General features: G+C 37.6%; 1 protein-coding gene across 1 annotated transcript in view; it reads right to left on the minus strand.

Annotated features, from left to right (window-relative positions):
* Positions 1–12,668, minus strand: part of PDE7A (phosphodiesterase 7A) — a 108,021-nt gene that overhangs the window by 42,286 nt on the left and 53,067 nt on the right. The window contains exons 2-3 of the mRNA XM_060115660.1: positions 4,823–4,883; positions 1,551–1,634 (exon numbers count right to left, since the gene is read on the minus strand). Of these exons, the coding sequence (XP_059971643.1) occupies positions 1,551–1,634; positions 4,823–4,883 (145 nt within the window). The remainder of the gene's footprint in view (positions 1–1,550; positions 1,635–4,822; positions 4,884–12,668) is intronic.

The raw sequence follows: 12,668 nt of genomic DNA on the forward strand, positions 1-12,668 counted from the left end.
TGGAGAGACAGGCGAAGAGAGACAACTTACTGGCACAGAGACTCACCAATGGAAACCGCCTTGGGAACTGGTGCCGGGACAGAGAAACCTTAACTATAATTGATGAACTTCCGGAGGCTTCTCTGAGAGTTAAAACTCCAGGGAAATCCAGTCATGGGGTGGGAGGGGGGAGCAGAATTTTGTGAGATTTACCCCCAGGAGCTTGACCAGGTTAATCCCACAGTAAATGTCTGCCAGAACTCACACAAGAAGAAGGTACCAATCTGAAAAGGCCTATATCTATTAAAGAAATTGAATCAATCATCAGCAACCTTCCAAAACAGAAAACATCAGGCCTAGAGGGGTTCACTGGTGAATTCTTCAAGGAAGAAATTATACCAATCCTCTAAAATCTCTTTCAGAGGCTAGAAGCACAGGTAACACTTCCTAACTCACTCTAATCAGACATTATAAAAAAAAAAGAAAACTACAGACCATTCTCTCTCATGCATATAAATGCAGAACTTCTCAATAAAATATTAGCAAACCAAATCCAAGAGTCTCCTTCCTCCAAAGAAGATTAACACTGACTTCTAAGCAGGTGGCTTAGAGGCACTAAAATCACAGATCACCTTAATCTAACCATTATTTGAGAGAGTTTAAAGCTGGGATTTATTTCTGATATAAAGCACTTTGGGTCTCTAACTGAAACATAGAGAGTTTACCAGGACAATTCCCCAACCTTGGTGAACTACGAACACCCGTTTTTGGTTTTCTAGCCTCAAGTGTCCAACAAAAGCTCTGCTCAGCTTCTCACCCACTTTTCCCAGCATTAGCAGATGCCACTAAGGGGAAAAGTAGCCTGAAATGCCTGCCTCTCGTCCTTGCCTCAACAGCACTCTGATACACTCAAAATACACGTCTTTTCTACTGTGTCTGGTTTTTCTAATTTTTTAAAATGTAGCGTTAATCCAAATAATTTATCCAACATTACCAAAAGAGGAACTCCTCCAAAGACAGATTTAATATGGTTAATACTTAAGTGTTTTAGAAATCCTGTTTTTTCCCTTTTTCTCCCATTATGCGCCAGAACCAAACAATGTTTGTTTTCAAAATATGCATTCTACCAAACATCTTTCAGGGGTATGGGTGTTTTTAAATAAATCCAAGGGATATATACCTTGTTAACTACGAGATACCTTTATATAATGTCACCTGCACAAAAACATTTTATCTAGAGTAGTGAAGACAAAACATTTAGAATAAAACAACTTTTTGAAAACGTAGTTTTTAGAAAGAAAAAAATGTACCAAAATAATTTCACATTTCAATTAGAAAGAAGAAAAACCAAACCAGCTTTCATATTTTGACGCTTTCCAATTCTACTTGCCTCTAAACATTTACAAGCATTATTTAGAAATAAAGTGTCATTTATCATGACCCAGTATTTTAAAAACATTTTAAGCGTAATATGTTTTTCCTTGCATTCGTTTTCCCTTGGAAAATTACATAATTTTATGAAGATCTGTTACTGGAAGTCTGAGAGAAATACTGTATCTGCTAACACTTACCGTGAAAAATACGAAAATCAATATATGGATGAGAACCTCTTCTTTCTGATTCAAATCCCGCTCGACTCCTTACGCGTACATCTCCTGGGCAGAATCAGGAATAACACATAAGTTTAGAAGGCTGCCGTGCAGGAAGAAGCTCCCACATGCAATAAAGGTCTCTGTGGGATCATGCCCATAACTCAGGCTACTAATGATATAAATGGAATAAGTAGTTAAGAGCTGATTTATTTGAAAGGGTTTACAAATTTGGGGCACTGAGTTATAAGTCTAGATGAGGTTTTTTTTAGCCTACCCCTATAATAATTATAATCTCTATTTTAGAGTCACCTTCTGAAAGATGATTCATGTAGATGATAATCCAACCTCATCTCTTATGACTCACATGGAGTTAAAAAAAATCCTCAGCACAAAACTTTAAAAAGCCACAATGAGAAGCAAATATTTATTAAGTGTCTACTCTGTACCTAACACTATACTATAAGGGATATGAAGAAACAGAAAATATATTACCTATTCTCAAGCAGCTTATAATTTTTTAAATGTACAGAAAAATAAAATGTTAAAGATTTTGCCTGAAATGTTTAATCTGATCAATCTTCTTTTTTCTCATTGACAGTGGGTATAGTCAAGGTCTGTAGTTGGGCCTTAAACTTTGTTGTTGACAAGCTCAGTACCGTTTCTTCCTGTATTCATATGACTTTTGGATCCACTTCTCCATACAGCAACATAACCACTGCCATCTTCTGCCGGGTACTCTTTTTGTGCCTTGTAGACATTATTTCATTTAATTCTCTAACCAACTCTGAGAGATAGGAATCTTAACCCCCATTTTCAGATGCAGAAACTGAGATTTTTAGATGTTTAAGGGCACGCACATGCCACAACGCTAGTGTAAAGGTGTGCCAGGGTTTAAACCTAGCTCTGTGGGCTCCAAAGGCAGCACCTTTCCCACTACACTTCCATAGCCTCCGAGTTTATAACCTTTAAGTCTCCAGTCCCTATTCCTGTGCCCTTGCAGTTCCGCTTGCCTGGAAGGCTTTCCTGCTTATTCTTTGTTTCAAGGTACCTGTCATCCACCATGAGTCCATCCCACAACGATTAATCACTTCTCTCACGTGGAGATGCCTTCACTCTCTATCAGATGTTTACTGAGCACTCACTACACGTCAGGTAACACAGCAGTGAGCAAAATATATAAAGTCCCTGTCTTCATGAAGCTCACCCTTTCATGGAGTGACACAAATAATAAAACAAATAAATAATTTCATTCTATGGAAGATGGTAATAAGCACCATGCAGAAGAGTAAAGCAAGGAAAGAAGAACAGGGAGGGGGGAGTAGGGAGAAGTGATTCATGACTGTGGTCAGAGACCTCAGTGAACAGGAGGCATCTGAGCAGAGACCTGAAGGCAGTGAAGCAGTGAGCCACATGGCTACCTGGATGAAGACGGGTCCAGACGTAGGGAGAGCAAGTATGAAGACCCTGAGACGGGAGCATGCTTGTCATGTTCAAGGTCAAGCAAAGAGGCCCACACGGCTGGAGTGAGGTGAATGAGGGGAACTGGTAGGAGGTGTGGTCAGAGAAATAGTAGGGCCACATCACACGGGACCTTCAATGGGCCATTATAATAGCTTTGGCTGTTACTCCAAGATAGAAAACTATCGGAAGATTCAGAACAGAGGGGTGAGATGGACTTAGGTCTGAAAAGGTTCACTCTGGCTGCATAGACTAGACTCAAGTAGAGACGCACAGGAAGATGCAGGGAGACACTTAAGGAGTGAGTGCATTCAACGAGGCAACAGCTATGGCCTGCGGGGAGGGGGATATGGGGAGATGCTGGTCAAGGGGGTACGAAGTTTCAGTTACGCAAGGGAAGTTCTGGAGATCTAATGTACAACTGTGTGATGACAGCTACCGATAAAACACCGAGTAACTATGGTTCAGTTAGGGATGGTAAACAGCACTGGGGTGGTGAAGTTCTGGATACACTTTGAAGGTATCAGCCAAGGGGATTTGGTGATGAAGTAAACGCAGAGGAAATAAGAGTCTCAAGAATGACGCCAAGGTTCCTGACCTGACAACCGGAAGAATGGAGTTCCATTTTCTGAGACGGTGAAAGAATGCAAAATCACAGACCTGGGGAACACAAATCTTTTAACACATATGTTAAATGTGAGGTGCCCATAACCATGTGGAGATGTTCTACAGAGTGAAGAAAACAGGAGTCTAAAACTCTGTTTTGAGGAGAGTAGAATCCTGACATGTCTACAGAGAGAGATGGAGACAGTAAAGAAGAAAAGGCTCAACATTCCTGGGGGAAGATATGTGCTAGAGTAGAATGGAACTAGGCAGATAAGATACACAAGGTAAATTAAAGAGGGGAAAAAAGGGAAGAAGAGCAAAAACAGGACACTGGAGAACACACAGGCTTAAGACTATGAAAGGGAGTTAATGAAAGAGGCACAAACAAACAAACAAGCAAACAACCCAAAACCAAATCACCACCCCAGAAGCAGGTGAAGAATAAGGATGACTAAATATCATAGAAATTGAGCGAGGAATTCTGAGTATAAGGAGAGCAGTCATGAAGAAAAGACAGTAAGAAAAGGTGAGTTAAGGTGCCTACTGCAACCTTTATAGTATGTTTTTAATAGTGTGAATTAAAAGTACCAGGGATCAAGGAGTGCGTGGATGAAGAGAAAAATCTGGTAAAGAGAGGGAAAGAGAGAAACTACACACATATATGTATGTGTGTGTATATATATATATATCAATTATATATGTATATATACACACATCAAATTCATTTTACCCTCTGGACTTGAGTAATACATTAAAGATTTAAGAACTGAGACTAGGAGAAGACAAATGGCCTTCTCACCAGCCAACTGAGAACAAACACATCTGGTGACAGGACCATGAGATCAGGTAATTTCACAGCCTCGTCTTTGTTCATGTTACCGTTTAGTATTCAGCAACTGTACAAATCTAAGACTCTTTTTATGAAAATTAATCAGGATGCAACTTAAAATTGTATACTAATCACAGAGTCCCAGTTATTAAGCCAGAGATTTCTCAATTACCCAAACTCTAAGATGTCCCTCTTTATTCACATCATATTAATTTTGGCTTCTAGACTCAACTTCAAAGTAATAGGTCATTTCTGCTGCAAACGGTGATGAAAAGCTACCTAATGAAAGATATCTCGATCTTGAATAACAGCAGATAACAAAATTAACTGATATTGGTGCAAAATAAATAATTCTTACCTAGCATACGAATGTACAACGCAGTCTGATCAGAGCTGTCATAGGAGATAGCTCCACGCCTCTAGAAAAAAAAAACACGCATTTTAATGCATGACAATTTAAAATGTGATATAAAATTCAATTCAACAAACATGTATTTATTCTTTTTTGTGACGCACTGTGCAAGAGAAGGTGGGATAAACAAAATGAAATTAAATACAGCATTTGCTCTTGAAATCTCTAGTTGTGAGGAAGACAAATAATTATAACACAATATGATTAAGCATTGTTGGAGAAGTGGATACAGAGTGAGGAACACAGTAGGTGGAAATTTAATGTCAGGGTACATCATACAAGCCCACTTGAAGAGAGAGCTTCTGCAGAGGTAGACGGAACTGATGGAGAGACACAGTTCAACTACTTCACTATTCCCTTCATTTAAACATGAATGAATAAGCAAACAAGAATCATCAGACATTTGAAGAAACTCTTTAGCTAGAAATAAATGGAACAAAATGAAAAACCAAATGGCCCAGAAGCTACAAGAAATAAGAGAATTTAAAAAATGTAATTAGTGTACTCAAAGGAATTTGAGTAAAACAGAAAATGGGGTGCACTGAAAGAGAACAGATTTAAAAATACATTTTGAGCTTAAAAATAAACAGGTATAAAAAGTATCTTGCAACATTACTCATAATGACCCCCAACTGGAAACAATCCAAATGTCTACCAACTAATGTGGTACAGCCGTACAATATTATTCAGTATTCAATATCTAGTGCTGTTATTCAGACATAAAAAGCACTGAAGTACTGATACATGTTACAACATGGTTGAACCCTGAGAACAGCATATTGAGTGAAAGGAGCCAGTCACAAAGGACCACGAAGCATATGTTTCCAATATTTGCCAAACAGGCAAATCCACAGAATCAGAAAGTAGACTGGTGGTTGCCTAGAGTCGGAAGAGTTGGTGGGAACTGCAGAGTGAATGCTACTGGGCACAGGGTTTCTACCTGCAATGATGAAAGTGTTCTCAAATTAACTGTGGAAATGACTGCACAGCTCTGTGAATATACCAAAAAGCACTGAATTTTAAAAAAATCACCCACTTTAAATGGGTGAATTGTATGGTACATGAACTATACCTCAGTAAAGCCATTATAAGAAATAACGGGTATTGCAAATATTTTAAATATAATTACCCAAAAACCCCCGAAACAAAAAAAACCTTTGGAAGACCTGAAACACCCTCAGCAAGTTCTGCTAACTCCACCTTCACACTCGTCTCCCTTCCTCGATCTCCACTTCTTCGTTCTGTCTCAGGCAATAGCATCTCTCACCTGGATTCCTGCAATGTTCTGCCCTGCTGACTGGTTTTCCTGCTGCATCTCTTGGCCCCCCAGTCCATTCACGCAGAAGCAAGAGTGAACATTCCAGCTACTGCTCAGAAGTCCTCCAATGGCCCCCACTACACTTGGAATAAACTCCACAAACACCTAACTCTCCATGATCTGCCTACCCCTCAGTCCTCTTGTCCTATCTCCCTCTTTCTACCACTAAGAGTCAGCCAACCTGGCCGCCTTGCCCTTCCTCAACCACGCCACACGCACAGGCTTGACACCTGCTGCTCTGTGCAGGATCACTGCATCATCGTTCCCTTCTTACCTCTCGGGTTCCAGACGAAATGTCATCTCTTCAGAGAGGCAGTCTCAGACTACCAAACCCAAAGTCACCAGGCAGTCACCCTCCCCAGAGTCCCTACGTTCCTGCTCTGTACAGCACACCTAGCTGACCTATTCTTGTTAGCTTGTTCTAAAACAAGTTTCACAAGAGCATGAACCATGTCTGACTTATTCACCACTGTGTCCTTGGCCCTTAAAACTACTATTATTTAGTAGATGCTAAATAAATATTTGGTAAATAAATGATTGAATGCACTTATTGTAAATAAATTAGTGAATAATCATTTACAAATTAAGTTGATGAATAAATTAATGAACAACAGAATTGATATAAAGACAAACTAAACATCTAGAAGATAAAATTAACCAAACCTCATACCAGAATCTAACCTCTTTGGAGGCAGAGACTTTGTTCAACGCTGTATCCCCAGATATAGAATAAATCCCAACATTTAGAATAGTGCCCAGCACATTCTAATGTAATCAATAATATTAGCTGAATAAACAGGCAAGCAAATTCTTAAAAAACAGTAATAAATAGAACTAGTGTCATGAGCTATTATAAAGTAGTGTAGAGAATCTAGAATCAAATCCAAGAATGTACAGAAATTTTGTATATGCTAAATAAAGGATCTGAAATCTGTGGAGAGGAAATTCCCTGGCGGTCCAGTGGTTAGGACTCAGCACTTTCACTGCCGAGGGCTGGGGTTCAATCCCTGGTCAGGGAACTAAGATCCCACAAGCTGTGTGACACAGCCCCCCCCCAAAAAAAAAAAAAATCAAGTCTGTGGGAAAAATATTAATTATTTGATTAAAAATATTAGATTAAGTGGTGGTTATCTGGAAAAACATAAGGCTGTATTATTACCTTCCTACTCCAAAATAAATTACACATGGAACAGAAATTTTAATGTAAAAAAAAAGCATGAAAATATTAGAAGAAAACATGACTGTATTAAAAAAAAATCTCAAATAACAACAAGGACCTACTGTATAGCACAGGGAACTATATTCAATATCTTGTAATAACCTATAATGGAAAAGGATCTGAAAAAGAATATATATATGTATAACTGAATCACTTTGCTGTACACCTGAAACTAACACAACACTGTAAATCAACTATACTTCAATAAATTTTTTTTAATTTAAATAACGACTCAAAAAGAAATCTTAACTAGGAAAGGCCTTCCTAACTGTTCTATAAAATCCAGAAGTCAATTTGGCCACATAAAAGTTAAATTATGTATGGCAAAATATATCATAAACATAGGCAAAAGACAAACTCCAAATGAAGAAAAATGAGTTCAACAGATACGACAAAGGGCTAATTTTTCCCTGTTACTCCTAAAAATGAAGGGAGAAAAAAGAAGTGTCTTACAAATCAATTACAAAATGAATAATAGTGTAGAAAAACAGGTAGGACATAAATACACTACTCACAGAAAGAGAAAAACAGGTAGGACATAAAAACACTACTCACAGAAAGAGAAATAATAAACTAATAAACACAAGAAAAAATGCCTGACTTCATTAACAAAATACATATTAAGGAAGTGAGATGGTATTTTTACATATTAATGATCTTCTTTCCTCACAAACCCCTGGCATGAAATTTACAACTCTTCAACATATACCTAGAAATCTCAAGGAAAAATAATCATTTTTTTTACTGTTATTATAAAGAAAAGTTACTGTATTTAAAGCCCTCATTTGGATTTAGTATGCAAAACAGCTCCCCAAAACATTGTTATTATCTCCTCGGTGCTTATCATTTAAGAGAAAAACATCAATTAAACTGCTATGACTTAATGTATCCTTAAACAAACAAACAAAAAACCCCAACAGTTCAGGAAATAGAAAAGGAACACAAGTCACAAGCAAAAATAAAATTCTAATTTTCAACATTGGCTGCCTCCAGGGAAGCTGAAGGACAGATACAAGGGTAGGAAGAGGACTTTTCAATGAATATCTTTTGAATTTTGTAGCATGTGTAGTTATTATATATTCACAAAATACATTGAACTAAAATTTAAAGCTACAGTAAGAATGTACTACAAAGAAATCTTCAAAGAAATGGATGATCTCAAAACCCAAGGGACTAAATCATACAGAACACACTGCTGGCAGCATAATGCTTTTAATAAAGTTAGTGTCTTCCACCAACAGAAGACCCTGAGCCTCCTGCAGTGTTTCACGGTAAACTACTTACTCTGGAGCAAACAGCCACTGTAATCACTTGGTATTAAAAGGCACGACTCACACCTGCTGTTCCCATCGCTACCCCAAGATATTTATCTTATTAGATTTCAAGACTCCCCTTAATACCACCATATTAGAGGAAAACCTAGTAGTCTGGAGAGCACATATGTGGAGATAAATATTTCTATCGGCCAAATCATATTCATGAAACCACGGATATAATTATGTAATAGTTTGTCATGGTCAGGACCTATCAACTCACTAGTATCCAATCAAATTGGGTAAATAGCTTGTTAAAACAAATTTTAATCTGTTACTCTAACAGTTCTCTTCAAGAGAAGGGTTGCCTTTTTTTTTTTTTTAATGAGGGGAAGGGTATTTACTAAAAGAGCCATTAATTAGAAAGGTAAAGTCTCATTTATCACTTTAAGGATTGAGAAAGACTAACATCAGCTATTAAAATAGTATAAGTAAAAAACTTGGTAATGAACATAATCTAGATTATAACTATGACACTAAATTTATTTTAAGGTAATCACTTTAGACTTATTTATAGAGGCACTAACTTAGGGTCTGTATTAGTTAACCATTACAAAAACTTGGCAAAAACGGTAGAATTTAATTTTAATATATTTTAACAAATTACTTTGGGATGTGCAAAATATTCAAGTTATTTTATTCATTACTAATTTAAGTAAGCCTAGTCCACAAATACTTAGCTTAAATGCTATCCTAGCCTGCAAGACACAACTCTCATGAAACAAATCCAAATGAGATAACAGAAAAAATTTTTAAGAACGGACTTAAAAAAAAGGTGGACCCAGGGCCTCCCTGGTGGCGCAGTGGTTGAGAGTCCGCCTGCCGATGCAGGGGATACGGGTTCGTGCCCCGGTCTGGGAGGATCCCATATGCCGCGGAGCGGCTGGGCCCGTGAGCCATGGCCGCTGGGCCTGTGCATCCGGAGCCTGTGCTCCGCAACGGGAGAGGCCACAACAGTGAGAGGCCCGCATACCGCAAAAAGAAAAAAAAAAAAAAAAAAAAAGGTGGACCCATCAATGAATACATTCTGAGCGATAATTTACTCATTTATTGCCTCACAGACCAAGATTTAAATGAATATTATTAAACTGTAAACAGTCTAGGTAAAATAATCTAAAGTAACTCTTTTTGGATAAATATACTATAAATTATAAAATTAGAAATTTGATTTCCATGTTAGAATGTTACTTTAAAAAATAATTATATGTGCTTTATACACCAAGACTGCAGCACAGACTTAACATATATCTTTGTAAAAGACTATCATTTTTAAAGCCATATACTAGTAAAATTGTTTTTAATAAAGACAGTAAAACAAATTTAATCAAATTCCCGTGTCACACTGTCAGTCATAAAACACTCGGGGCTATCATCCACATTCCCACCTCACCTCACCAGTGAATGGAAACAACTGAGAAGCTTCTACTCGTGACTTTTCTAATTTAGCCATCCTGGGAACAGCTCGGTAAAGCAAACTAGTGTAAATCAAACCACGGGTGAGGCCCAGCTCATCAGAAACTGACAGCCGCAGCATAAACAAGTTAAACTCTAAGGTTCCAAAGGATCCACCACCACACAGACAGGCGTTCTGAGTGCCCTGGTAAGACACTCAACCTTGCATCAGGATGAATCGCGGCTCTTCCGCAAAAGATCTGACTTACAAGGTAAATGACCAAAGGTGTAAAAGTTGTTCCTGATATTAGTTAATACATAACTTTTAAAGACAGACATGTTTTTTTTGTTTGTTTGGCGCAGCTTATGAGATCTTAGTTCCCCAACCAGGGATTAAACCCGCGCCCTCGGCAGTGGAAGCACCGAGTCCTAACCACTGGACCGCCAGGGAATTCCCAAGACAGACATGTCTTAAAACTGAGCAAAGGTATCTTAAGTGCTATGGCTTTTATCTTGTTTGGGTTTTCCAGTAAAATAATCTATTGTGCAAAGGCGTGAGTCTTTCCCTTAGATGGTGAAGTAATGATATATTAACTCCTTGCTGAGCTCCTACTCTGTGCCAGAAACTGCTCCAGGCGCTTTCATACAAAACCTCACTTACCCGCACAAGACCTCTGTGCGGCAGGTCTTATACGCCGGGTTTTGGAGATTAGTAAACAGGTCACGGGGCTTAAACACAACAGCACTAAATACATTTTTGGGTAACGTTACAAAAATGGTAACACACTACAAAAGATGAAGCCCAAAGTTCTGAAAGCAGTTTTCTCTGATGCAGTAAAGTGAGCTTTTTCAGACTGTATTCATCTTACATACGCTAGGAAAGCGTTCCCACCTGAGTGCCTATCCAAGGACGAATCCATCCACTGAACACTGTCCTTCCCAATCCTCTTCCCTATGCAAACAATATATTTAAAAAAAAAAAATCACACTCTTAAAATACTAGCCTTCTTTTTGTTTGAAAACTTAATTTAAAATTTTTGGTGGTTATAACAAAAGTTAAAAAATCTCTGAAAACATCCACAATTCCACTAATGCATTATTAATATTAACTTGATCTTCATTCAGTAACTTGGCAAGCTAATCCTTTAAAAACAATTAGTAAATTGGTGTGAGTGCAACAAAATTAATTCTTAACTTACAAAACACAAGATTTTAAAAATCTGAGTGCACTGTTTTTAAGAGATTTCTTCAATCGTATTCACTAAGAAAACAGAACTGCTTCAAGAAAAAGACAATTATGCTTAAATGTGAAAAACATTACATTATCAGGGATTCAAACCTCGCTTGAAGAAGAAATATAAAAGAAGCTTTTGTGTTGCTTATTAGCAAACAGTGATGGCCTTATACATTTTAAGTTACTATTCACACTTTTCAATTTCTTAATAAAGGAAGACAAAAAGCTGCCTGGTGGATGAAAGACCATCATTTTTATACAAGTATAGAAAAATAATTTCAAATAGTATAATCTTAAGTATTTCCTACTTTGAACTCTCATTCGGATGGCAAATGGCTAGCATTCTAGCAAGCATTTCTTTTTTTTTTAATCATAGCATAATTTTAATAAGGAATAATGAAGACAACTTAATATGGAATGCTAGATTCAGTTGATGAAATACTATAGCAAGCATTTCTTAAGCCCGATATTTGGAATCCAAATTTAAAAACAACAGATATATAATAATCTTACTCTTTTCAACATATTATAAGTAAGGCATATATTTCAGCAGCAGGAAGACCTTAAGTGAGAACATGAGAGACAGTGGTATTTAGTTTTTTAAAAGTTTTAAATTGTTAAGAAACTCTCAATAATTATACTTTAAATTTATAAGCAACAGTAAATTTGCTATCTCCAGAAGAGAATGTTTAAAATACGTACACCAAATGTCTAAACTGTTTAATTCCATAATCTTAAAAGTTGACCTTCTTTAAGTGTAAAAACTTCTTTAAAGGAATGATCCTGAGGAAAGCTACCTCGATACCAAGGAATGATACCATAAAAAGCCCTTCAGGAGGAATAGGTGGGAGAAGAATTAAAATTACATGCAGTCATCTCAAGCTTCTCAGCTGACAGGTAAAACGTGTAGCTCTTTTAATCAGAGAAATAAAACTGAAGCAAAAGGAGAAGAAACTTGACTAGCAAGTTCATTCCTACCCATATATAAACTAACGATTAATGTCACAATCCTAAAAATAAAGATGGCCCACCTTAGAGGCGATCCACTTGATAAGAACCAAGGCCAGACACCAGATCAATGTAATTCCCATTGGATCAATGAAAAGCCCCCTGCATAGCCTCCCTCCTCTCCCAGAGAGCAATGAGCAAGGAAGATTTGTTAGGATCTGACAATAACCAGCTGTCCCGAGGCAGAAGAGAGGGGACACTGCCTGCCTTGAACCTCACGCAGCTGCCTTCAAACAAGGGTCACCTGACTCTCTGAGAAAATGCTGCCAGCCGGCCTTCCTACCAGAGCGTGGTTAATGCCACAGCCC

This window comes from Mesoplodon densirostris, chromosome 13, assembly GCF_025265405.1.
Source record: "Mesoplodon densirostris isolate mMesDen1 chromosome 13, mMesDen1 primary haplotype, whole genome shotgun sequence".
Classification (NCBI taxonomy): domain Eukaryota; kingdom Metazoa; phylum Chordata; class Mammalia; order Artiodactyla; family Ziphiidae; genus Mesoplodon; species Mesoplodon densirostris.